The sequence below is a fragment of the Pristis pectinata genome, chromosome 40, assembly GCF_009764475.1.
Source record: "Pristis pectinata isolate sPriPec2 chromosome 40, sPriPec2.1.pri, whole genome shotgun sequence".
Taxonomy (NCBI): Eukaryota; Metazoa; Chordata; class Chondrichthyes; order Rhinopristiformes; family Pristidae; genus Pristis; species Pristis pectinata.
Window position 1 is genome coordinate 4,397,979 of NC_067443.1, and position 26,632 is coordinate 4,424,610.

Genomic DNA, 26,632 nt, shown 5'->3' on the forward strand with positions numbered 1-26,632 from the left:
CACACAGAGACAGCACCCAAGGTCAGGATCAAACCTGGGTTACAGGAGTTGTGAGCCAGCTGTACCCTTGCCAGCAAAGTATGAGGCAACGTAACTTGTACATTTCTGGGTGTGCTCAGTGCCTTTATCAAGAAAATCACAAGCTGAATGGGTCCTATGAGTTCATTTTCCAGTGCGGGTATCATCGTGAAACTCAATCTCATGTTTCTGTTGTTTGATGTTCCCTACTTGACTACTGACACACTTTTTCTTCCCTGCTCTGGGCTTCTGAATATTGCCCCAATATGCTTGAGCCCAGGTAATAGGCTTTCTTTCCATCTGAGTCAGAACTGGCCATTTCTGCCCCATTATTTATTTTGGCCCAGTTTACGTTTTGGATAACCTGGCCTGCCTGCCTTTTCCCAGTCTTACCATTAGCAAAGCATTTCACAAACAAAGCTTAATATGATCTTAACTTCCCATATTGTCATTTGGTCTCACTGTATCAGAGATATTTCCTTTGTTCTACCATATGCTTCACTACTGAAAATTAACTGGTTTTCTCTCTCTCGTTACCAGTTCTGAAGGGTCCTGGATCGGAAATGTTTAACACTTTCTCTCTCCGCAGATGCTGCCCGACCTGCTGAGTGTTTCCAGCAATTTCTGTTTTTATAGCAGGAACACGTGGTTCAATGAGAGAACTTTTTCTTGCTGCGCAATCCCAAAAGGGCCAAATGGACACAGAAAACATCCGAGTGCTTACCGTCAACTTGTTTATTTACATTTTTAAACACAATTATAATTTATATATTTTTCTGTAAAAAAAAACTCAGTAGATAGGCAAAATGGTTAAGAGAGCAGACAGTGGTCTCTCTGGAGCAGGTTTTTGGTCGATGATAATAATTATTGTCCTTGAGAGGAAGGACACAGGCATACCTGGAGGGGACAAGGTTGGAGCAAATTAGCTCATTAATGATTTAGCCCCCTTCCCCCAGAGTCAGGGAAGAATCTCCCAGGATTTTTAAAATTCCCAACAGTTTCCCACCCCCAACTTTGCTCTGATCTCTGACCTCAAGTTAGCAAAGAGTATCTAAGTGGGTAGGTATGAACTCCCAGCATCTGGTTGCCCAGGTGATGGGGCCAGTGTTCTGTACTTTTCATATCTTCTACAGCTGAGCTGATCCAAAGCTGTTTCACTGTCATAAGTCACACCGAGACTTGCCTCTGTGCTCACTAACCTTAGCTGGCTACCAGTTGGACAAAGCAGCGATTTTAAAATCCTCACCCTCGTTTTCATGGCATGGCAGTACACCAACTCCCAACTTCTAACCCTCAAACCTCCAAGGGCCCCGTGCTCTTCTAATTCCAGCCTCTTGCAGAATTCTCATTGCTCCGCTGGTTGTGGCTTGTGCCCGAGTCCCAAGCTGTGGAATTCCTTCCCTAAAACTCTCCCTCCCTCCTCAATCAAAGAAACCTCTTTCAACATCAGACATATTCCCTTTTGTGACCCAGGTCAAGACCTTCCTGTTAACAACCCTATGCAACACCTTTTGTAGGTGCTACATAGAAGGTGCTATATAAATGCAAGTACTTGAAGTCAATTTTTATCCTTTGCAAAATGCCATTGTGATCCAAAAACCTTTTACTGCCAGGATGCTCCAAATAGCTTGATAGCAAAAAAAGGTAGTTTTAAAGCATTTAGTACAATTTATTGCCTCAGCCAGAAAGTCGGAAGATCTGGCCACTGGGATCGTCACTCCAGAGAGGAAATTCGGTCCAGATTTCACTCTCCTGATTGCTGTATGTAAAGTATAGGATCCCCTATGATTTACAATAATCATTATTTAGGCTTGTGTATGGAAGATACCCTCAACTGAACGGATGCAAGAGGACATCCAGTGGTAATGGAGTCAAAGCAAGGGAGAATTAAAATTGAACGCCACTGCCGCACAAAGGGTCTCGATCACATAGTTAGGGAGAAACTGTTTCCACTGACTGAAGGATCTGTATCAGGGGACAGAGATCAAAGACAACAGTTTAAAAAAAAGGGAGGAAGAGGAGGAGAATTTTAAAACAGATTATGATCTGGAATGTGCTGCCTAAAGATGCAATGGAAGGAACTTTCAAAAGGAAACTGGATGAACACTTGTGAGGAGAATTTTTAGGCATCTGCAGAATTAATAGGACAATCAGAATGAAAGTTAAACCCTTTCAGGGAGCCAGCACAGGCATGATGGGGTAAATAACTTCCTTTTGGAAAGCAATTTTTATAAGCAGTGTTGCCTCCTAATTTCCAAACTACAGATTAGATTTCAATAACTCTTTTATGAGCAAAGAATTAGTATTTATGAAGTCATTGTATGAGAGGTTCTGGAACTGGGGAGGCTTGGGGCAGTATTGAAAAAAAATCCAGCCAGTGTTTTAAAGTATTCAAAATGCACTTACAGTCATTAGTTCTATGGGGTGTTGTGCAAAAGTTAAACCTGAACCCTACATTTGAAATATATTTTAAGCTGCTACTCATCTGACTGAAGGCATGTGTACGAGAGAAAGACAGAGAGAGACACCCACATACACACACAGACAGAAAAAAAAGAGAATTAAGGAAACGGCATGCCCCATAATATTTTTTTGTACCTGTGGAAACCATTAAAAATGCAAGCATTAAAAGTACTACTGTCTCTCCAATGATATTTTGGTTATGTGCTCTGCAGTTACATTGTCCCTGAATTTGGCAATCTATCTCCAGTTTTCTTTCATTCGCAAGACTCTCGTTCTAATACGTAAATACAATATTTCTATTTACATAGCTCATTTCACAACCCTTGTACCTAAAGGAGGATCTTAGTCCAGTCACCGATGTGGCAGCCCATTTACACACAGTGAGCTGCTGGACTGCAATGTGGTAACGACCAGCTTTATGTACTTTTACTGAAGTAGTATTTGATCTGGTGAAGGACTGTTTCCATGAGCGTGAGGGTCAGTAACCAGGCGACACAGACTGAAGGTAAAAATAAAAACAGGGCCAAGGTGAGAATTTTCTTTTCTTTTCCCACCCCAAGCTGCAATTTGACACCTGCTCCCTGAAAAGGCGATGGAATCATCTTCAATTGGGACTGTCAGGAGTTGGATACTTGAGAAAACAAAAGCAACTGCAGGGTTGTGGGGAGGAAGAGGACAGAGTGGGAAGCGGGATTAAACACATAGGTCCTTTGAAGAGAAAACACAGGCATGATGTGCTGTTACACCTCTTGAAATTTCTCCAGTCAGCCCAGGCAATTGGGAACCACCCAGGAGGCCATTTCATCAGACTCCCTTCTTGTACGACTCTCTTGTTGATTCAGGGCCCACTATCTGATGCTTTGTTCATCGACTATGCCACAAAAGGGGACAAACACAAATCAAGTCAATCCAGTACGGTGAAATAACATTGAGAAGGTGGAAACAGCCGCACAAGAGTTTCAACAGAATGTGCTGGGACTATCCAGGAAAAAGTGATGGACCACCATCTCTGATGTGATTCACAAAATCTGCAGAGAAACAAGACACTTTGCCTCCCTCCACGATCAAATACAGGCAGTTCCGCTTCCCTCTGCGCCATCCCTTTTGAAACAGACAAAAGCAAATGCAGAGTTGCAGGGAGGAAAAGAGGAGCCAGCAGTCGCCGGAGAGGAAGAGGTGAAGCAGGAGCAAGGACCATTCTTGGCACAGTTCAATGAACCGGTGGGAAAATGCAGCTTAGACAAAGGAGAAATGCCTTGGCAAAGCTTTATGAACAAGAGCACAATAACTGTGGTGAGCAGGGACAGCAGGATCATTTAAGGTGGATTGGCTGCATTAGATGACAGCACAGGTCCAAGCTAAAAAGTTGGGCAATTCCCCCGTCAATCAGCCTGGAAGCACCACTGGGGTTGATTTTACACACTTCAATGAGATCATGCAACTATTCTGCAATTTGTCGGAACAATTAGCCCGCTTCTACCCATGAAAGATGCTGCCGTTTGAAGCGGCATTCTGTGTGCCACGCTGCGTCAAGGTTCTTTTCAATTCAATGCCTTTATTTAGACTATGAGTAAATACCTTGTTTGTGGTATAATAGATTGTTTGTTGTGAATCCTGCCAATATGCCCTCTTCACCTTCAACTGAAATGCCGACAAACACTCTGGAAATGATTACGCATTACTGCCTCTCCCCAGACAAAACCAGCATTAAAAGAAAAAGTTAGTCACAGGAGGTGGTGGGAAAATTATTTTCTCTTTTGCAGTGAAGTTTTTGGAACCATCAAGACCTGTAACTGTCAAAATATCAAACAGTCACTCAGTTTTTAAAACAGAATGGCATGTAGAAAAGTATATTAAATTCTCAAACCACCAGGTCCCTCTAAGATTGGGGGGTTGGGGGGTAGGCTGCTGAAATTTAACTTGGTAGGGAGGTGTAAAGCAGGCACGTCGCATCTGCCACGAGTAATACATTCCCATAGGAGTCACAGTTACATACTGTGTGTGTAACCGGCAGATACAATACCACCAATGTTGGATCAGCTGCTTGTATTAAATATTACCAGCCCACCCCCTCAATGCTCCCCTTGCTCACCCAGCGCTAGCCAAGCCTTAAGGCAGCCCCAGCGAAGTGGGGACGGCAGTCGTCGCCTGCAAGTTCTGGGAGTCCTGTGCGTCAGTGATCCTGCCCTTTGTGTCCTGGCACGCCAGGCTGGGCAGCTGCCTGATCACCGAGGTCTTGCGCGCCCCCAACTCCGTGAGTCCGCTGTTAGTCCTCGGCTGGCTGAGAGCAGGGGGCGGGGGAGAGGCTCCCGCTCGCGGCTTCGCGCTGCCATCCACGGGCGAGGTGAGCTGAGTGGGGAGCGAAGGAGCTGAGGCGGCGGCGGCATCCATAGCCGGCAAGGGCGCTGGGACCTGGGGAGCCGGTGTGGCGTGACTGGCGTTCTCGGGCCAGCGGGCGGCATCTGGGGCCAGTCGGGCCGCTGGAACTTCCTTGGCACCGGTTATCCCACTGCTGGTCGCTTCAGCCAGTCCCTCAGGATTCCCCTGTCCTTCCAACGCCTTCCGCGGGCGCCCCCGCCTCTTCTTGGAGAGGAGCCCCTCTTCGGAGGCAGGCAGCGTGCCGGCGGGGCGCTTGCGTGACGAGGCACCGGTGGATGGGCTCTTCGGCCGGGCGAGCCGGCACTTTCCGTCTTTGGGCTTGCTGACCTTGGGGCTGTTAGCTGGGCCCTTGCTGTTGGGCAGGTTAAGCGAGCCCGCGGCCGGGGGAACCTCTGGCACGGGGAGTCTGACTGGCCCCGGGGCCAAGCCCGGGAGGATGACAGTGACCTTCTTCAGGAGCGGCACGTTCCCAGCGGTGACGATGCCTGTGCTGTTGGCCCCCGGGGGCAGAGCGAGTGGCACAGGGGGAGGAATGGCACTCATCCTGACAGGCAAGGCAGACGGGGCGATGCAGCGACCCACGCCAGCAGTGGAGATGGCAACCAGCTTCTTGGCCTGAGCCTTGGGCCGAATGGGGGCAAAACGATTTATCACGCTGTCGACGTCAGCCGCACTGGTCTGTTTTCCTCGGCTGGCTGCCGGCCCGTCTTCTTTCCCGCTCTGGACACATGGCACTGTGCCTTTGGAAGCCTCTGTCTGCACAGTTGAAACAAACAAGAAGTTCAATTCGGAGACACAGGAGTCTGCAGGTGCTGGAAGCTGCAGCAACACACAAAACACAGTGGGATGGGCAGCATCTATGGAGGGAAATGGACCCAGTCCAAAAAAAAAGTCCAGATGAAGGGTCTCGACTTGAATCGTCGACTGTCCATTTCCTTCTATAGATGCTGCCTGACCTGCTGAGTTCCTCCAGCAGTCTGTGTGTTGCTCAAGAAATTCAATTCCTTCTGCTTCCTGATACAGACTACTAATGAACGGGAATTTTATTCTGCAAAAGTGGGTCTGAGACAGTCAGGGTCCTGGTTTGACACGGAACTCGAACAATGACAATCGAACCGAGGATACAAGTCATATTAGTACCCCAGTTCTTAACCATTATCCATTAATTCTCACCGCAAGCTCTTTTGAGAAATGATCACGTTGTTGCCATTCCTTTTGGAATGTCACTCCAGAGACTTGAGCCCATTATCTAGATGGCCACTCCAGGGCAGTACTCAGCCTTTGCCAAAGACTAACTGGCTTGGAAAGAAATGGGGAAGGCTCATGTCTGTTACTACCACAGGCTGCTGCAAACTAAGGAAGCAGCTGCTGTGGCATTGCAGAAATTAAGGCTGGTAATTTGCATGTGGCAAGGATCCCATAAACAGCACTCGAGACGAAATGTTTTTAGTCAAGGTGGTTGACGGATTAACATTGGGCCCATGCACCACCCCTTCCCTCGCCATTCACCCACCAGAACAGATCGCGTCTCACTGAACGTTGCATCTGACATATGGCTATATCATCACTGTACTGTGAGTGCCAGGTTTTGAGCTCATGCCTGAATGAAATTTGAACCTACGATTCCAAGAAAGGAGACACCAGGGTTTTATACAAGGCTTGTCTGATTTGATAATGTCTTTGCAAGACCTTCTTACAATGCATCTGGTCTTGTTTAAGCGCAAATCTAACCTCCAGAACAACGCGGCTTATTTTTAATTACCAAGTGAAACACTTGGTTCTGTCAAACTGCAGGGCAACTCGGAGTGGCAACAGTGCCAGTAATGCCCAGCAATGAGCGACGTTTAGCACTCACCTGCAAGTCTTGCGTTCTCTCCTCAACGTCCTTCCCAGCGTTCTTGGGCTGCTGGCGGTGCTTTGGGTCTTTCTGAGTTTTCAACATATTTTCTGCCATTTAAGCAAAGAGTGGAAATGAATAAGGATAAGATTTCTTCATTAGTCACATGTACATGGAAACACACAGTGAAATGCATCTTTTGCAATAGAGTGTTCTGGGGGCAGCCCACAAGTGTCGCCACGTTTCTGGCACCAACATAGCATGCCCACAACTTCCTAACCTGTTCATCTTTGGAATGTGGGAGGAAACCGGAGCACCCGGAGGAAACCCACGCAGACACACGGGGAGAATGTACAAACTCCTTACAGACAGCAGCCGCAATTGAACCCGGGTCACTGGCGCTGTAATAGCGCAATGCTAACCACTACAAAGAAGTGCAAAAGTAAAACTTTGAAAGCTGAAGGGGGGTGGGGGGTGCAGCGTGAAAATTTCTTTCATGTTAGCATGACCTTCCATTAAGCTTTTGCTGCCAGTTTTGTCTAGTAAAGTACCTTTTCTCCTGAACATGAAACTATACAGGATTTTTGATTACTGAAACACACTATTCAGCTCAATGGGTCTTGACTGGTTTATACTTGAGAAAACCCTCATCTCAGTGCATCTAGGCTATAAAAGAGAAAGTTTAGGCAATCATTTTCACTTCCTTGCAATATCTAAAGCACTCTGGAGCTGATGAAGTGATTCTGAAATGCAATCACCATTGCAATGCAAGAAGTGGGAACAAACAGCAAATTCACAAAAAGCTAAGAAATAAATCACCAGTTACAGTTATTTTAGGTACGCTATGAAGAATAAATATTGGAGTACTCCCCGGTCTTCTTCACGAGACCTTTTACATCCACCAGAAAGGAAGTCGTATCTCTGCCTAACTATTTATGTGAAATATGTTTGAGAAGAAACAATTTGCAAAACTTCATAGAAACATTTTGAATGTTGAAAGGACTGGACAGAGTAGGCTAAGCTGTTTCCCTTGGTGGGTGAGTCCAGGACAAGAGGGCACAGTCTCAGAATTAGAGGGTACCCATTTAAAACAGAGATGAGGAGAAATTTCTTTAGCCAGAGGGTTGTGGATTTATGGAATTCGTTGCCACATACAGCTGTGGAAGCCCGATCCTTGGGGGTGTTTAAGGAGGAGATTGACAGGTATCTAATTAGTCAGGGTATCAAGGGATATGTGGAAAAGGCCGGGAATTGGGACTAGATGGGAGAATAGTTTAGCTCATGGTGAAGTGGCGGAGCAGACTCGACGGGCTGAACGGCCTACTTCTGCTCCTTTGTCTTGTGATCTTTGGAGAAGCAGCACAGTTAGGGGAGAAGCAGCACATTGGGAGACTGCAGATGCTGGAATCTGGAGCAACAAACAAGCAGCTGGAAGAACTCAGCGGGTCAGTGGAGGGAAATGGACAGTTGATGTTTCGGGTTGAGAACCTTCATCTGGACAGCTTTTTAAAAAGGAGCCAGTAAGAGCACATTGGGCTCAATGACGTTTTTTCTGGCTGCAAAATTCTATCATTTTGAGAAAGAAATCCAGAAGATTATATCGAAGATTCTGGTTAAAGATGATAGATAAGATCTCTCTATTAGTCACATGTACATCGAAACACACTGTGAATACATCTTTTGTGTAGAGTGTTCTGGGGGCAGCCCGCAAGTGTCGCTACGCTTCCGGTGCCAACATAGCATGCCCACAACTTCCTAACCTGGGAGGAAACCGGAGCACCCGGAGCAAACCCACGCTGACACAGGGAGAACATACAAACTCCTTACAGATAGTGGCGGGAATTGAACCCGGGTCGCTGGCGCTGTAATAGCGTTACACTAACCGCTACACTACCGTGTTTGCTCACCGGTCATGAGCTCCTCCATCACCACCATTGCGTTCTTGGTCCTGGGGCTGATGAGGTGCTCCATCACGAGGAAGCGGGCCAGGTCCACGACAGTGTCAAACTGCCTCATCAGCACCCGCTGAGCCCACTCGCAGATCAGGCTGATGGCTGCTGACATCAGCACCTCATTCTGCTGTGACTTGTCTGCTTCCTTGGCCTCCAGCTAACATGGGAGAGAGACGGACAGAGAGACAGAGAATAAGCATAAATCATAGAACAGTACAGCACAATACAGGCCCTTTGGCCCACAATGTTGTGCCGACCTTTAAACCTCACCTAAGACTATCTAACCCCTTCCTACCACATATCCCTCTATTTTAAATTCCTCCATATGCTTATCTAGCAATTTCTTGAATTTGACAAATGTACCTGCCTCCACCACCACCCCAGGCAGCCAATTCCATGCACTAACCACTCTCTGGGTAAGAAAAAACCTTCCTCTGATATCTCCCTTGAACGTCCCACCCATTACTTTAAAGCCATGCCCTCTTGTATTGAGCATTGGTGCCCTGGGAAAGAGGCGCTGGCTGTCTACTCTGTCCATTCCTCTTAATATTTTGTACATCTCTATCATGTCTCCTCTCATCCTCCTTCTCTCCAAAGCCCTAGCTCCCTTAGTCTCTCCTCATAATGCATACTCTCTAAACCAGGAAGCATCCTGGTAAATCTCCTCTGCATCCTTTCCAATGCTTCCACATCTTTCCTATAATGAGGCGACCAGAACTGGACACAGTGCTCTAATCATATCCCGTAAGTCGGCTTGTCCACTACTCCTGAACAGAGAGTTGGACAAGTACGTCACAGCCTTGGTCCCTCTCTGCTCTTTAATGTGTCCTTCTCCCCATCAATCCTGTGTACTGTGCCTCTCTCTTTCCCCACCATATTCCTTTGTGTACTGTGCCTCCATCTCCCTCATTCCGTTGTACGCTGCGTCCCTCTCTCCTCGCTATGCATCATCCCTCTGCAGATGGATTAGCGTCTCTCCAGTCTCACTCCAGGCATGTTCTGTCCATCTCCCCATCAATCACTCCTCTACATTTGGATTGACATCACACACAAAAGACTGCACTTCAAACAGTGGAGGACTCCCAACAACGCAGCACTCCCTTAGTATGGCATTCAGTTTTGGTCGGGATTGCATGCTCACATCTTTGGAGTTATGAACTTCAACGCATGACCGTACGACTCTGCGATGAGATACAACAAACCTCTGACAAACTTGGGCAGTTCATGACAACGAAAAATTACAGGCACCAAACATAATATTTCTTTGACTGCAAAACTGACAGGTCAGACGTGAGAAGAACGAAGTCAGTGAGCAGTGCAGTGAGGGGGTCAGCTTGAATAGGGCTCAACCTTGCAAAGAAATGGTCACTTACTTAGTGATGTCCATAATGACCTGGCTAAACACTAAAACATAACTGTAGGATAAATACTAACACAATAAAATTTTGCAATCCCACTTACAGGATCTGGAAGCTTCAAATCCAGGCTTGGAAGAGAAGGCATACTGACCACAGTCTTTCTTCTTATCCCACCATAGCAGTATGTTGGAAAGAGTTAAGTACATAAACAAGACCATGCACTGTGTAATGAATTAATCTGTACGATCGGTAAGCAAAGACAAGTTTTTCACTGTACCTCGGTACAAGTGACAATAATAAACCAATTCCAATTATGCTAACATTATGGTTAAATTACTGAATTAGCATACAGGTACCAGGATAGTGACCTATAGAGGCACGTTCAAATCCCACCCTGAAAGTTGAGGAATTCAAGTAATTGCTTGAAAACCCACCTGGTTCTCTAATCTCAAGTAAAGAAGGAAACTTTTCACAATCTGGCCTGTAAATTACTGCAGACCCACCAACGTGGCTGGCTTTCAATGGCACGAGCAGAGTTGCCGCCCCACAGCTCCAGTGATCCAAGTTCGATTCTGATCTCTGGCGTGTCCGTGTGGAGATTTTTTCCATTGGCCCTGAGACTGTGTATGTTTGCCCCGGGCTCTCTGGTATCTTCCTACATCCTGAAGTTAGGCAAGTCGATAGGTTAATGGTCCCTATAGTAATGGAATAAATGTGGGGGGAGTTTAAGGAAATGTGGGTGATAAAAATGGAATTAGTGTAAACGGGTGCTTGATGGTTGCGTGGACACAGTGGGTAGAAGGGCCAGTTTCCATGCTGTAGGATTCTATTTCTCTTTAGCTTTCAGAAACGGGGCCATTAGGGAGTGTAATAAATGTCTTGACGTTTATATCTCGAAGAACAAATATGTGAAAATAGTGATAAGAGAAGTTTGCAGAGTCAACAAAAGAGAATACAAAAATGACAAAGAAAGAAAAGAAAAAGAATTGGCTTTCTTCAGCAGAGCGCCTCACATCCCAAATTGCTTCACAGCCAACAAAGTGGTTTTGTATGTCGTAACTAATGTCACCTGTATTGATTGTGGAATAAATATTAGCCCTCAGGCAGCAGGGAGAACTCTGCACTTCCTCATTATCATGCAGTGGGATATTTTACATCCACCCGAGGGAGTTCCATTCTAGTATCTTGGCTGAAAGATGGCACCTGCAATAATGCCGTGAGCTCTCTATACTTCACAGGGAGCATCAGTCTGGAGTTGCGGGGTCTTGAACACTGCCTTGGACGTTGCTACTCATGGAGACCAGGCTGACTCAGAGCACAACCATGATGGAAACCACCATTGTAGGCCGTATCTCAAACAGCGATGAGTCGGAGTACAGCAAGGAGATAAAGAGCTTAGTGGAATGGTGTAACGCAACAACCTTTCCCTCAATGTCAACAAAACAAAAGAACTGCTCATTGACTTCAGGAAAGGAGGCGGTGTACATGCACCTGTCTACATCAATGGTGCTGAGGTCGAGGGTTGAGAGCTTCAAGTTCCTGGGAGTGAACATCACCAACAGCCTGTCTGGTCAAATCACGTAGAAGCCACGGCCAAGAAAGCTCACCAGCGCCGCTACTTCCTCAGGAGGCTAAAGAAATTTGGTTTGTCCCCTTTGACTCTCACCAACTTTTACCGATGCACCACAGAAAGCATCCTATCTGGATGTATCATGGTCTGGTACGAAAACTGCTCTGCCTAGGACTGCAAGAAACTGCAGAGAGTTGTGGACGCAGCCCAGCGCATCACGGACACCAGACCCCCTCCTTGGACTCTGTCTTTACCTCTCGCTGTCTTGGTGAAGCAGCCAGCATAATCAAAGACCCCACCCACCCGGGACATTCTCTCTTCTCCCATCGGGTAGAAGATACAGGAGCCTGAAGGCATGTACCACCAGACTTAAGGACAGCTTCTACCCCACTGTGATAAGACTATTGAACAGTTCCCTTATACAATGAGACGGACTATGACTTCACGACCTACCTTGTTGTGACCTTGCACCTTATTGCACTGCACTTTCTCTGTAGCTGTGACACTTTACTCTGTACTGTTGTTGTTTTTACCTGTACTACCTCAATGTACTAACTCAACGTAACTGCACAGTGCAATGAATTGACCTGTACGATTGATTTGTAAGACAAGCTTTTCACTGTACCTCGGTACAAGTGACAATAAGAATACCAATAACAATACCAAAAGGAGAAGGAAAAGGATATTTAGATTGGCCTCGCCCTCCTAGTCGTCGAGCCTTGAAGTTCGGAAAGACGTCACGCATGATTTTCCCAAAGTTTGCTGCACTCAGGAGCCGGTAAGACAGATTATCACAGTAACGTCTGTGCACAAAGACAAAAGGTTATTTTTTTTTAAAATGTTAAAGGTTCTGAACCCTTTGCTTCTTAGTTTATATTTTGTATTACAAAACTTCCTCTGGCAGCCAGAGTAATATGTCAGTAACGAGTTGAGTGGCAAGCCAGCCAACAACCCAAATACTCAAACAGCCCTTGAACCCCTCCAGGACCAGAGGGAGCAGAGGAATCATTACAACACACATAAAAAAATTGTTCACATACTTGTAAGCATCGTAGACATCTTGCTTTGGCAGACAGGTGTCTGGATGCTCCTCAAGGTGGTTCCTAATCCAGTTGCAAGCGTGCATTTGATCAGCAGTGCTTGTGGGGTATGGATCACTGCTACTGATGCTGGAGCTGCAACCAAATGGTGGTAATGATAAAGACACAGTTAGTTTTATACATGTAAATCTGTGCACTCCTTCACAAACCTCCCAAGGGAATAGCAAGGCGCAGAGGATAAATAAAATCAAACACAGACTGGAATGTAATTCAGGGATGCACCTCAAAATTAAGCAGCTGGCCATTAAATGTCACTTGTGCACACAGAGTAGAAGCAACACTTAATAAAACTTGGGGGGGGGGGGGGGGGGGGTGGCAAGGAGGAGGAGTTCCCATATACCTAATCTGTTGTTATGATTTTGGGGCTGACTCCACTTCTGGTCTTTTGCCCTCTCTCTAATTTAGTCGTTCCATCAGCAGCCAAGCACTCAGCTGCCGAGGATCCACACTCCCTGCCTAAATAAACCAGTATCACTTTCGTAATCAAAGGCGCTTTTTAAAGCCAACCCATTCTACTCTGATTACAGTCTTTGCTGTCAAATTTTGTTTGGTAAAACAGTTTATGCATTTGGGATTACATTTAAGGTGTGATGCATTGACTGAGAAAATGGTAGAAAGATTTAATAAAGGATTGAAGGGGAAGAAACTGCAGGGTAATGGAGAGAGGGGATGGTGCACAGAATTAACTGGATTGCTCTTTCAAAGAGCTGTATCATGCACCATGGACAGAATAGTCTCCTTCCTCGCTGCATCATTCATCAATGTTAGCTGAGTGGGTGGCATTGTTACTTCAGACCCAGTGACAGGAGCAGAGAAATCTCGGCAGACACACCCAGTGGCAGTAGTTGATGGTGTGAATCATTATCAGAAGTGCCTCTGCCTTTCAGATGAGACTGCCCTTTCAGCTGAATGCCAACAATCTCAAGGCCACCAACGGAAGAACAGCCAAGTGTGCCAGAATCTCAATCAAAAAATTGCTAAAATATTGTCTGTTTGTCCTTTGCTTGTTTAAATATTTTGTGCCTTGTAGTGTCTCGAGTTTCCAGCATAGGTTTTGTGTATATGTGAGAGAGCGAGAGAGTGAGTGAGGTGGGGAGAATGGGGAGGGAAGTGGCTGGAAGAGAGAAAGGGACATCTAGTGGCAGGATCTAAGGATTGCAGCATAATAAAACTCATCTCCAGAGTTACCCATGCAAACTGGCCCTTCAGCCCAACTCATCCATGCTGTCCAAGGTGCCGAAATAAGCTTGTCCATTTTACTCGCATTTGGTCCATATCCCCCAAAACCTTTCCTTTCCAATGTACCTGTCAAAATGTCTTTTAAACATTCTAATTATGCTTGCCTCTACTACTTCCTCCCATAGCCCATTCCACATAAGCATCACCCTCCGTGTGGGAAAAGTTGTCCTTCGGAAACTCTAACTCTTTCCCCTCTCACCTTAAACCTACACCTTCTGGTTTTCAAACTCCCTTACCCTGGGAAAAAACATTATCTATCCTATTTATGCCCCTCATGATTTTATATAGCGGCACGGTAGTGTAGCGGTTAGTGCGATGCTATTACAGCGCCAGCAATCGGGGTTCGATTCCCATCGCTGTAAGGAGTTTGTACGTTCTCCCGTGTCTGCGTGGGTTTCCGCCGGGTGCTCCGGTTTCCTCCCACATTCTAAAGATGTACAGGTAGGTTAATTTGGGGTTTAAAATGGGCGGCGCGGACTCGTTGGGCCGGAAGGGCCTGTTACCACGCTGTAAATAAAATTTAAAAATATTAAATTTAATTTGAAAGGTCACCCCTCAGCCTCCTTTGCTCCAAGGAAAACAGTCCCAGTCTATCCAATCTCCCCTTATATCTCAAGCCTTCCAGTCCAGGCAACATCCTTGTGAATCTTTTGTGCACCCTCTCTTGCTTAATCACATCCTTCCGGTAGTGCAGCGACCAGAATTACACAACATTCCAAGTGCAGTCTACCCAAGGTTTTGTACAGCTGCGACATGACATCCCAACTCTTGTACTGAATACCACGGCCAATAAGGTACTTGCACAATTGATTCAGAATGGGAATACCACTCATCACATTTCCTTACAACATCGAGGAAGGTTACTTTACCCCATTGAGTCCATGCAGGCTCACAGAGCTACCTGACTTCCCACTAAATTTCCCTCAAATTATTCTCCCTACATTCCCATCAATTCCTCCCAGATTCTACACTCAGGGCAATTTACAGTGGACAATTAACCTACTAAACTGCACATCTCTGGGATGTGGGAGGAAATCGGAGCACCTACAGGGAACCCACATGATTACAGGGTGAAAGGACAAACTCCATACAGACAGCACTGGAGATCAAGATCGAAGCCAGGTCACTGGAGCTGTGAGGCAGCGGCTCTACTAGCTGCACCACTGTTGAGATTCTAGGTTCCAGAACAACCCAAGTCATGCTCTCACTCTTAATATGGAGGTGCTGGGGAAAACTATTGATGAAATTCAGTCGATCAGCATGCACAAGATGTGTGTGTGAAGGACCAAACAACTTATGTGGAGTCTAGTGCAGATCTGCCAATGGTCCTTATAATTTGGCACTGGATACACCATTTTAAGAACCTGGCTGCCATGTACCTTTTGTCTCCATGGCTTGGGCCTGAAGGGAGTTGCAGGTAGAGATAAAGCTTCTCAGAATCCGAAAACCCTTTGACTTCTTGCTGTAAACAGATTGAGAAAGTGAATCAAAACTTCAATCCAAGGTCTGTCTATCTTAGGTAAAGAGAAAAGATCCCACACTGATACTGTAGGAAGTGCAGGTCCTCTTGACCCCAATGCCCAGTGGCCAACATTTATCCCTCAACCAACTTAACAAAAAGGCAAATGATCCAGTCATTACCATTTTCTTTATGGAAGCTTGCTGTGTGCAAAATCAATGTTACAACAGTGAATATACTTCAAAAGTACTTCACTGGAGCCGTCTCATAATATGAAAGGCACTAAAGAAATGCAAGTTCCTTAGTTTCATAAATGTTTCAGGTAGAAAAAGGGAGCCATTCATTTTTAAGAAATAAAACATCCCTTGCGATCGCATACATGTGTTCAAAAGGCCATTGTTATTGATGTACTGGTGGGTTATTTGTTTATGGTGGGCCTCTTGGCCAAATTCTGGAGATGAGACTTGAGTCAACGGAAGATTCCTTATTTCCATATCCAACTGCTCACATACATGCCAGGGCGGAAAGGGAAGACAAAACAGAGGGTAGGAGACTGAACAAGTGCTTACCAGAACATTATCCACTTTTAATTGGACATTTTTGCTGCAAGAAATAAAGACAAGCATGTTGTTAAACGGGGGAATCACGCAATGCAGATTAGGCATTGAACTACAGCAGACCATAGCAGATTACAATACGAGTCCCTGATTTTAGGAGCTGCAAATGTAAGGGCAGGCACGGTAGTGCAGCAGTTAGCGTAACGTTATTACAGCCCCACAGACCCAGGTTCAATTCTGGCCACTACCTTTAAGGAGTTTGTACGTTCTCCCCGTATCTGTGTAGGTTTCCTCCAGGTGCTCTGGTTTCCTCCCACATTCCAAAGACGTATGGGTTAGAAAGTTGTGGGCATGCTATGTTGGCGCCGGAAGTGTGGTGACACTAGCGGGCTGCCCCCAGAACACTCTACGCAAAAAGATGCATTTCACTGTGTGTTGCGATGTACGTGTGACTAATAAAGATATCTCATCTCTACCTTCTGCACCTACATCCCCTCCCAACAAGCCCAATTCCTCTCCACACTCTTCCAAGTGTTGCAAGCACCTCATGAGGTTTACACAAAACACTGGAGGAACTCAGCAGGTCAGGCAGCATCTATGGTGGGAAATAGCCAGTCGACGTTTTGAGTCGAGACCCTTCATCTGAGCTGAAACATCGAAACATCGACTGGCCATTTCCCTCCATGGATGCTGCCTGACCTGCTGAGTTCCTCCAGTGTTTTGTGGGTTGCTCGAGATTCCAGTATCTGCAGTCCCTTGTGTCTCTGTGTGATGAGGTTTGTTGTCATGGGGAATTGGAGGGTCAAAGGAACCAACCCCAAGTGGGTGAGAGTTCATGTGTGGGTCAGGCCAGGCATTTACCTGCTGGAAGTCAGGGGAATAGTCAATCCAACCTGCAGACTTCAGCAGCAGGAGTCACCTTCAAGGGGATGTGTGCCCTCTTACTTTGGGTACTTATTCTGGGCTGGATTGTATCTGCTGAGATGGGCCCAGTTGGTAAGGATATACTGAGCCCAGCATTAACAACATAGGCAGACACACTTTACTACATAATGCCAGGAGCCCTGCTTTATCAAACAAATGTTTTCAGTCATTACTTCTAAAACAGTGCATCCAGGATCCAATTCCTATGGAATGCTACATTTTCTATTAGCTTCTCCCTTTCCACTATGGGATAGGAGAACCAAAGCATCCCATATCCGGAAGAGAAGAGACAAGCTGATCTTTACTCTTCTGGTCCATTCTGCATTGTGGAAATAAATTGATAAGTATGGGAGCCAATGCTGAATAATATTCAGACTGCTTCTTACTTGATACCACCCTTTAACTTGTGGAGCAGAGTGCTAGGTTCAGTATCTGCTGCCTCTGAATCTGGTGGGGTTAGACCTCCTCGGTTCGGTACTTGCAGGTGGACCTCTTCTTCCTCCATGGGATCCAGTCTCTAGAAGAAATAACATGACAGTCTGTCAATGAAAAAGAGAGGGACAAGTGATCCTACACACCACAGATCACTGCAAGTGGCCATGTTAGATCTTGTCTAAATATAGTTTCCTATGATATACTGTGTTACAAACCAACAGTCACATACCCACCAGTGTTAATAAAGGCAAAAGCAGCCACACATCTCTTTGAGCCTCCTCAACAGTTTAATTATGTAACAGCTGATCCTGCACCTTGTCCACTTCATAGCCCGATTCCAAAACTATCTAAACTGCACCCACTACTTCTGCATCCCAGTATTACACAGTCACATACCCTCATCCAACAGTAATGTATGCTACTGTCCTACAGTGACAGACCCATACCAACAAATACTACATGAGTGCAATGGATGCTCGCAACAGAAAGACCTGAAAATAACTGTGCACAAACCTTCAAAACAGTTGGCTTTTAATCTTAACATCTTACAAGTGCTCAAAAAGTTAAAGTCACACGCACAAGACTGTGCAGAAACAAGTATTGAAGCCACTCATCCATTGATTGTGCCTATTCATCATTTTGTCATGCAATTTATCATCTTCTCAGGATTTTCAATTAGTTTGTGACAATACTCGACAACATGGACTGAACAACAACTCCCTCCATCTAAACAGCAGCTTTAACAATGCAAAATATCTCAAAGAACAACGTCACAAATTTTAACACCAATCCATATGAAAAAGGGTATCAGGACAGATGACCAAAAGCTTAGTCAAACATGTAGGTTTTTGGAAGCATCTACTGGGAGGAGAGAGAAGCAGCGAGATTTAGAGGTACAATTACATGGGAACCACAGTGTGTTCAAACAAGTTGCAGAGCACTGGTCCAATCCAATCTGAAATCACACTCTTTGCTTAATGAAATGTTAGGAGACAAAACAACACCCAACTAAGATTGTCTTTTTTCCAAGGACAGAAATTATGAACTAATGAATGAAATTTAACAATTAGTAATGGAGAAACCAGAGACTGCAGATGTTGGAGCAAAAAAATGAGCTGCTGGAAGAACTCAGTGGGTCAGGCAGCATCTGAAGAGGAAAATGGATAGTCGATGTTTTGGGTTGAGAGCCCTCATTTGGACACCAAGCACCACATTCTGCTTCCAAGCCAACCGCAAGTGAATAAAGTAGCGAGAGTGACCGCCTACCCTCACTGTCCACTTCAACTGCGACCTCTACCACCAAGAATGACAAGGGCAGCAGGTGCGTGGGAATACCCATCAACTCCAGATACCCCTTCCAAGTCACACTATTCTGTCACAGAAATATTTCACCATACTTTCAATGCGAGGACTTAAATATAAACACCATCCCTAAGATCACTGTGAGACTAGCCTGACCAGAAGTTCAAGAAGGTGAAGTGCCACCACTTTTTCTGCAATGGCCTTGCCAGTGACACCCACATCCCCAAAAAATGAATAGATAAGCAATCTCAGTGAGGCTCAGTGAAGACCCACAAAGAGGTCCTGAGCCTTTCAAACTTAGTTTTGCTCATGAGTACATCAACCTGGGAGACCATTAACAAAAAAGAAGCTCGTGCCAATGCACAGAAAAAAGGCAGATGCAGCACTTTTGCCATAAAAGGTAAAGGACTTGCATTTTGTAACCTCAGATCATCTCAAAACGTCTTCCTTCCAGTGTAGTACTTTTGAAGTGCAGGCACTGTTGCAACATTGGTAACATAGCAGCCAAAGGGCTTGATGTGCACAAATCGTTTGAACAAAATTGCTCGAGAGATTAATATTAGACCTGGTCCCCAGCTCAGTGGCCATGGGATCTTTTAGGTCCATCTGAGAGGGCGATGGGGTCTCTGCAAAATAGCTCATCCAAAACATGGAGACTGTGGTAGTTCAGCACTGCTTAAGTACTGCCCTGGAGACAGGCGATCTGTGACTTTAACCGAAAGATCCAATTTCAGTGCAGGCTGGTGTTAAGCAAGAATGTATCTTCACACAAACACAATTTTGATCTTTTCTCATCACAGTATTTCTAATAAGCTTTCCACGGGAGTGGAGCCGATCTAAAGGACAAATGGGAAACCCTTCAACTACATCGCTTCCACTCCAACACCAAAGTCCCTAAAACCTCAGAGCTGCAGTATTCAGATGAAGCTCGAACGTGCACCCATTTAGAGGCTGAGCTCTAAGTCACTATCAACTCATTCAAGAAAGCAGACGAGAGAATGGGTTTTTACACTAAACATCCGCAAATCGAAGGTCCTCTATCAAACTGCTCCAAGTGAACAACACAGCCCAGCGACAACAGAGGTCTAAGGGAACAGACCCTATCAAAGCAACTTCACTTCCTAAACCCTGGAAGCCACCCCTTAAAGAAGGAACGACACTTGATGTGCACCAGCACAGTCTTTGGTCATTTGAGGAAAAGGGTGTTTCAAGATCCAGAACTCACACCCGACACAAAGCTCATGGTCTACTGTGCTGCAATGATACACATACTCTAGTCTTTGCTTCTGAGCAGGCAATAGTTACCTAGAGCAGGCAACAGAAAGAAACGACAAGATATAACCACCATCATCTCTGCAAAATTCTCCAAACTGACAGAATAAGCAAACCAGTGTCAGCTTTCTCTACTAGGCCAACACCTGATTAAAGATCTAATTACAGCAGCTTCAGTGGGCAGGCCACAATGTTTGCATGCCCCATAGCAAGCTCCCAAAACAAGCATTCTGCTCCAAACTCCTTAACAGCAACAGATTACAGGCAGACAGAGGAATCAACTCAAGGATGTTTCTCAAATCTTTAAGAAACCTTAAACATCTGTCAGCTCATGGGAATCAGTGGCCCATCACGACTCACAACGAAGGAGTGTTCAGGGCGACACCAAGAACTTCAAGTATCTTCAGCTGGAGTTCACAGAACCCCAGAAAAAAAAGAGCAGAAGGAGCACACTACATTCTATAATGCTGAGTGAAGGATAAATATTGACAGGATACAAGGTAGGAACTGCAAACAAGATGCCAGAGGAACTCAACAGGTCAGGCAGCATCTGTGGAGGGAAATGGACAGTTGACATTTTGGGTCGAGACCCTTCATCTAGACTGGATTCTCGACCTGAAGCATCGACTGTCCATTTCCCTCCACAGACGCTGCCTGACCCGCTGAGTTCCTCTAGTATCTTATTTGTTGCTCCAGATTCCAGCATCTGCAGTCTCTTGTGTCTACAAGGTCAGAACCTCCCTACTAAATTTTGCCATCAGACCTTTTACATCCACTCAATAGAGTAGGCAGGGTCTTGGTTTAACGTCATTCAAAAGTCATCACCCATGACAGTGCACAGCTCCCTTGGTATTGCACTGGGTGCAATCCTTCCACATCCTTCTGAGAAGCAGCAAAGACACATCTGTTACTGCACTAAAAAAAGTCCTCCATATGAGACAATAAAAAATAAATCAATGAAAATAAAAACTGTTGATGCTGGAAACTTGTAATGGAAATAGATAACTCTGGGAAAAACTTAGTCTCTCCAGCATTTTCCATTTTGATATCACGTTGCTTCAGTTTTTCCTATCCTACTCATACAAGTCTGACCAGCTGGGCAGGTCCACAACTTTACCAAGAAGCTCAATGTACAACTGTCCATTACGCCCTATCACAGCCATGCTGCATCCCTCCACCACCTTATCCCCTGAGGGAAACTAACTTGTATCTCTCCCTTTTCCAGCTCTGACAAAGAGTCATCTCCCCAAAATATTGACAGTCTCTATTTCCACGGATGCTGCCTGCCCTGCTGAGTTTTTCCATTTTTTTGTAAAAAAAACACCAGTCACTTAAGACAGCAATTGGACAAGTAACCAAAAACTTAGCAAATGGATCTGTTCCAAAAGGATGTCCAAAGTGCTCACAGCACTTGTAAACTGTAATCTCGAATCTCATAGGAAATGTAGCAGCCAATTTGTATACAGCAAGCTCCAAGGTATAGAAATTTGGGGAGGGTTTTAAGATATTATTTCTGAACTTTGCATGCAGTCTCTTGGGGTTGAGGATGACGTTTATATTCCAATACTGTGAGTACGAAGGTGGCTTATGAGGGCTATGGAGGATCCATGTATATAATACCACAGTTAGGGCCACAGGTGCTTAACAGGGTGGATGGATGGTGGTTTTCTTGTGGAAACAAAGACACAGTTTTCAGAGCAATTATGGATGCTTCTTCTCAATTTTATGGGGTCATGAACTAGGGAGCCTTGCCTCAAGTTGGTGGGGTTTTCACATTTCCCCCGCCCCCTCCAAAAATGAGCTTTGAAAACATCCTTGCATAATTTTCCTCTGGCCTCCTTGTAATTCATTGCTGTGGCAGAACTCCAAACAGAATGCCTGTTTTGCATATCTCACGTTAGATAACTGAATGAGATGGCCAGCCCATCACAGCCTCAATGCTGGATTATTGGGCTGGAAGAGGACAATGATGTTGATTCACTCCTGCCCATGGGAATGGAGGAATTAGAGGCAGCATTCCAACACTCTGGGCCTGACAGGTACTCAATGCCTCTGAAGCACACTGAAGATCACTGCTTCTGAGTTGACCATGATCTTTCTACCTGGTTTGCGGTCTTCAATACCATTTACTTCAGACTGCCGAAAGTTGCACTGGTGCACCAAAGGCAGTGGCGAATTTCATCATCGGCATCTGCCCTCACTGAGATACTGCACTGAAGTTCACTGCATTGAAGCACATTGAAGTTCACTGCTTCCGAGCTGACCATGAACTTTATACCAGGTCTGAGGTCTTCTAAACCCTTTACCTCCGACTGATGCAGGGTTTTTGATCCCAAAGTGTTGCTGCAACTCAAGGGACTGAGTTATGGAGAGAAGTTGAGCAGGTTGGGACTTTATTGGAGCATAGGAGAATGAGGGGCGATCTTACAGAGGTGTATAAAATCACAAGGAGCAATCTTACAGAGGTGTATAAAATCATGTGGAGCATAGATAGGATGGATGCGCAGTATTTTTCCCAGGGTTGGGGAATCAAGAACTTGAAGACTTAGGTTTAGGGTGAGAGGGAGAGATTTAATAGGAACCTGAGGGGCCACTTTTTCACCCAGAGGGTGGTCAGTATCTGGAATGAGCTGCCAGAGGAAGTGGTCGGGGCAAGTAAATAAACAACATTTAAAAGACACTTGGACAGGTTTATAGAGATATGGGCTAAACACAAGCAAATGGGACAGGCTTAGATGGGAATCTTGGTCAGCATGGACCAGTTGAGGCAAAGGGCCCGTTTCTATGCTGCATGGCGATGACCCGCTGAGTTCCTCCAGCTGAGATTCTGATTCCTCCAGGATCTTGTTGCTCCAGATTCCAGCATCTGCAGTCTCTTGGTGTCTTCCAGATGTAGCCTGATTGGAGGCACATTGGGCCATACCACCACAATTCTACAATACAAGGTGGTGAGGTGGGGTGGGGTGGGGTGGGGAGGGGGGAAGCCATCAAAAAACAGGTGCAGCATACCTGCAGACACCCTAGCTGAGATTGAGTCTGGCTCATTCAGTCCTCAGCACATTGGCAGTGCTTATTTGGTAATGAGTAAAGGCAGGGTTAGAGCCCTGGTGGTTGTGGGAACAGTCAGAGATTGGAGGGGATGGGAAGAGGAGGGTGACGTTATTGAGGCCAATGTCACCTACCTTTCTTTCTTTTTACTGTTCCCCTCTTCCCCACCCCATCAGGCCTACTACACCTTCCACCATCCCGCTTTCACCACCACACCATTCCTCCCCTCACGCCCATTTCCTCTCCTCTTAAGTGAGAGGCGTGTCCCAAATCACCCACAACCCCACCATAAACGTGATATAAAGAATAAATAAATGAAAACATTCCCCTCATCACCCAACACCCTCGCGGCAAATTAAATGAAATTTATACCTTAAACAACTCAGCCTCGACTCAGAAGTCATGCCCCCTCCCGCGCCCGTGTCGATTGGACAATTTGCCACCGGATGTGCCGGATCCGCTCTCCCATTCGTCCGCCGCCTTGTCAATCAGCGCACCGCGTAAACACGAAGCCCGGACCAACGGTTTCACATTTTAAAAATCCGGTCGATATTCCTTGAAGAAGATTCGGTTTCTTCGCATTCGCCATCGATATTTGTTCACTTATTCGGTAATGACGGTTACCCATAAGTCACGTGCTTTAAAAGAATCGACAACAGCTGGAGATCAACCGAACTTACTCGACAAGAAGAGACGCTACCATTGGCACATTTCTATTGGATGGCCGGCTGCCTCCGCCTACAGAAGCGGACTTTTCATTGGATACGACTAATGTCAATCAACCACAGAGCAATTATACAAGGTTGAGAGCGCACTAAATTAACGCTGCGCTGCCTGTGGCGCGCAAAACGTCCATAATGTTTATTGGTGAGATTCAGGCTTTGTTGATATTTTTCCTTTAATTATACGCATTTATTTGAGCTCATTTAGGTGTCTCTAACAGAAATGTTAAGAAAATGTGTCTTTTTTGAAGTATTGGGTAGTGGCAGTTACTCAGTTACAATCTAACTTCATAACTCCCTGCTGGTGGTTGATTGGCTCACGGAGGAAGGCGTTGTCCACAAAGTCTTATTTCTATAGGTCAACCTTAACGTCAATCATTCTAGTAATTGAGTTAGTTTGACGAGCAGGAGCCTAATCCTGACCTGGATAGGTTTGCAGTTTTTTTAGATATTTAACAAATTTTGGGAAAAAAATATTTTAAACTGGAGTACAAAGTTCTACATTTTAGTTATTTTGCAACTTTAATCTCCAAAATTCCTTGGATAAATCTCTGGGACCATCCTACTTTTATTTTGAGTGAACTTAAATGAGATATTGAATATAACACTGAAAATCATAAAACAATACAGCACAGACCAATCAGCCCATCATACTTGTGTGGTTAATTTAAGAAGCATGCAATTAGTCCCTCATACTTGCGAGTCTCCCAATTGCAAATTATGAAATAAAATTAGAAATGGTTGGGAATGCTGCAAATTATCTTTATATAATTATCCATTTGGCTGCCTGATGAAAGTTACAATTGAAAAATCTTTCCGTTTCCTATCTGGTTGTTTGTAATTCATTGCGAGGAAAAAATGTTCTTTTATCTCTTGTTTACTTACTAGTGATTGTTATGCACTGCTTGCTTCCCATGTGAAACGTGTACTTGATCAGAAATCTTCTTAAAAAAGATCTTCTTAATTTTTGTTTATTTTTGGTGGATAATTAAAAAAAAATAAAACAATGGTACAGCTAGTAGAATTCCACTACTCCAGTGATTCAGGTTCAGTCCTGGGTGCTGTCTGCATGGAGTTTACATGTTCTTCCCGTGACTGTGTGGGCTCACACTAGGTGCTTGGGGTTTTCTCCCACCTTCCAAAGACATGCAGGCTGGTATGTTAATTGGCCACTGTGAATTGTCTAGTGTATAGTAAGTGGTGGATATGGGGGGAGTTGATAGGAATGTTGGGAAAATAACAAAAAAAGGGGATTAATATGATAAGATGGACTCTTGACCTCACAATCTGCCCTGTTATGGCCTTGCACCTTATTACCTGTGTGCACTGCACTTTCTCTGTAACTAACACTTTATTCTGCATTCTGTTATTGTTTTCTCTTGTACTGCCTCAATGCACTGTTGTAATGAAATGATGTGTATGGATGGCATGCAAAACAAATTTTTCTACTGTACCTTGGTACACGTGACAATAATAAATCAATTTCCCAATTTAGTATAGGATTACTTTTAAAAGGTACTTGATAGCCAGCGTGAACCGGTACTTGATAGCCAGCGTGAACCTGGAAGGCTGAAAGGGCTGTTTCTGTGCTACATGGCTCTAATGAAATAGGATGAGTGTGGGATTAGTGTAAATGGGTGTTTGATGGTTGGTGTGGACTCGGTGGGTTGAGGGCCTGTTTCCATGAGATGACTCCATAACATTTGTTTATGATGATAAAATTAAGTGGTGGTTGTGCATCTTGTGTCAGTCTTGCTTTTTGCTTTCGGAATGTGCCGTACAAATTGTGTGCACACAACTAGTCGATCGATTTGTTTGTGGAAACACGATAGGAAATGCTGGTCGGTAATGCAACCAGTTAACTCAATGGGGAGGGCAGTTCTAGAATAGCAAACTAGCAGGCAGCAATGGACCATTTGAGTGTTCATAATATTATTATTCATTAGTCATTTAGTTGCCATTTGTTATAGAAACAAAAGGTTAATTTTTTTTTCCAGACCCAATTTTGACAAACAGTGATGATGACAGATCTCAAACTGAAACAAAAAATAAAACTTGAGGAATTTGATTCTGGCTCATGTAAAGTTTAATTATAACTAAATCCAAATTTGGATTGAAATATATTTTGTGCATGCAAGAGAAGTTTATTCCCAGTCTGCATCCTTACTTTATCAAAGTTGAGATCGACAACTGCCGAGTCTTGGAGGTTCTGACATGCTGATAACCTGTAACTTGTCCTCGGCTGGCCTAAGGCATGGAATCATCTATCAAGGTTTGATGCAACTACTGGCTCACTAAGCATTACACAAGTGGGTCAAGAAGTAACCTGATGGATACAGGGCTGGAATTGCTATTGAAACAAATATATTTATGCCACACTGTTCACACTGAGATCACTCCCTGCCCCCAACAAACTTTTGTCAGCAAAACAAAAGAGCTGGTCATTGACTTCTGGAAGCAGAGTGGTGTACATGCTCCTGTTTACAGCAATGGTGCTGAGGTGGAAATGGTTGAGAGCATGAAGTTTCTCGGTGTAAACATTAGCAATAGCTTGTCTTGGTCCAACCACATAGACATCATGACCAACAAGTGCACCAGCGACTCCATCCTCAAAGGGCTAAAGAAGTTCCCTATTGACCCTCACCAATTTTTACAGCTGCACCACGGAAGGCATCCTACGCAGAGCATCACGGCTTGATGTGGCAACTGCTCTGCCCAAATTGCAGAGAGTTGTGGGCATCACGACTCAGTGCATCACGAAAACCAGCCTCCCCTCCATGGACTCTGTCTGCACTTCTTGATGCCTTGGAAAAGCAGCCAACATTATCAAAGACCCCTCCCACCCTGGACATTCTCTCTTCTCCCTTGTCCCATCAGGCAGAAGACACAAAAGCCTGAAATTAAGTATCAAGGACAGCTTCCATCCCACTATTATAGGACTCTTGGACAGACCTCTTGTACAATTAGATGGACCCTTGACCTCTCAATCTATCTCAT

At 45.0% G+C, this 26,632-nt stretch overlaps 2 protein-coding genes across 2 annotated transcripts in view; both read right to left on the bottom strand.

The window, feature by feature from the left end:
- The window catches only part of pi4kb (phosphatidylinositol 4-kinase, catalytic, beta), a 599,336-nt gene that overhangs the window by 139,179 nt on the left and 433,525 nt on the right, over positions 1-26,632 (bottom strand). The window lies entirely within an intron of this gene.
- rfx5 (regulatory factor X, 5) lies at positions 750-24,892 on the bottom strand. Its single transcript, XM_052045830.1, has 10 exons — positions 23,286-24,892; positions 17,243-17,373; positions 15,945-15,978; positions 15,296-15,378; positions 12,618-12,752; positions 12,261-12,380; positions 10,111-10,189; positions 8,605-8,806; positions 6,716-6,807; positions 750-5,616 (listed from the first exon to the last, which is right to left on the bottom strand). Exons 2-10 carry the CDS (start codon positions 17,359-17,361, stop codon positions 4,591-4,593), a joined length of 1,890 nt encoding a protein of 629 aa, XP_051901790.1. The 5' UTR covers positions 17,362-17,373; positions 23,286-24,892; the 3' UTR covers positions 750-4,590.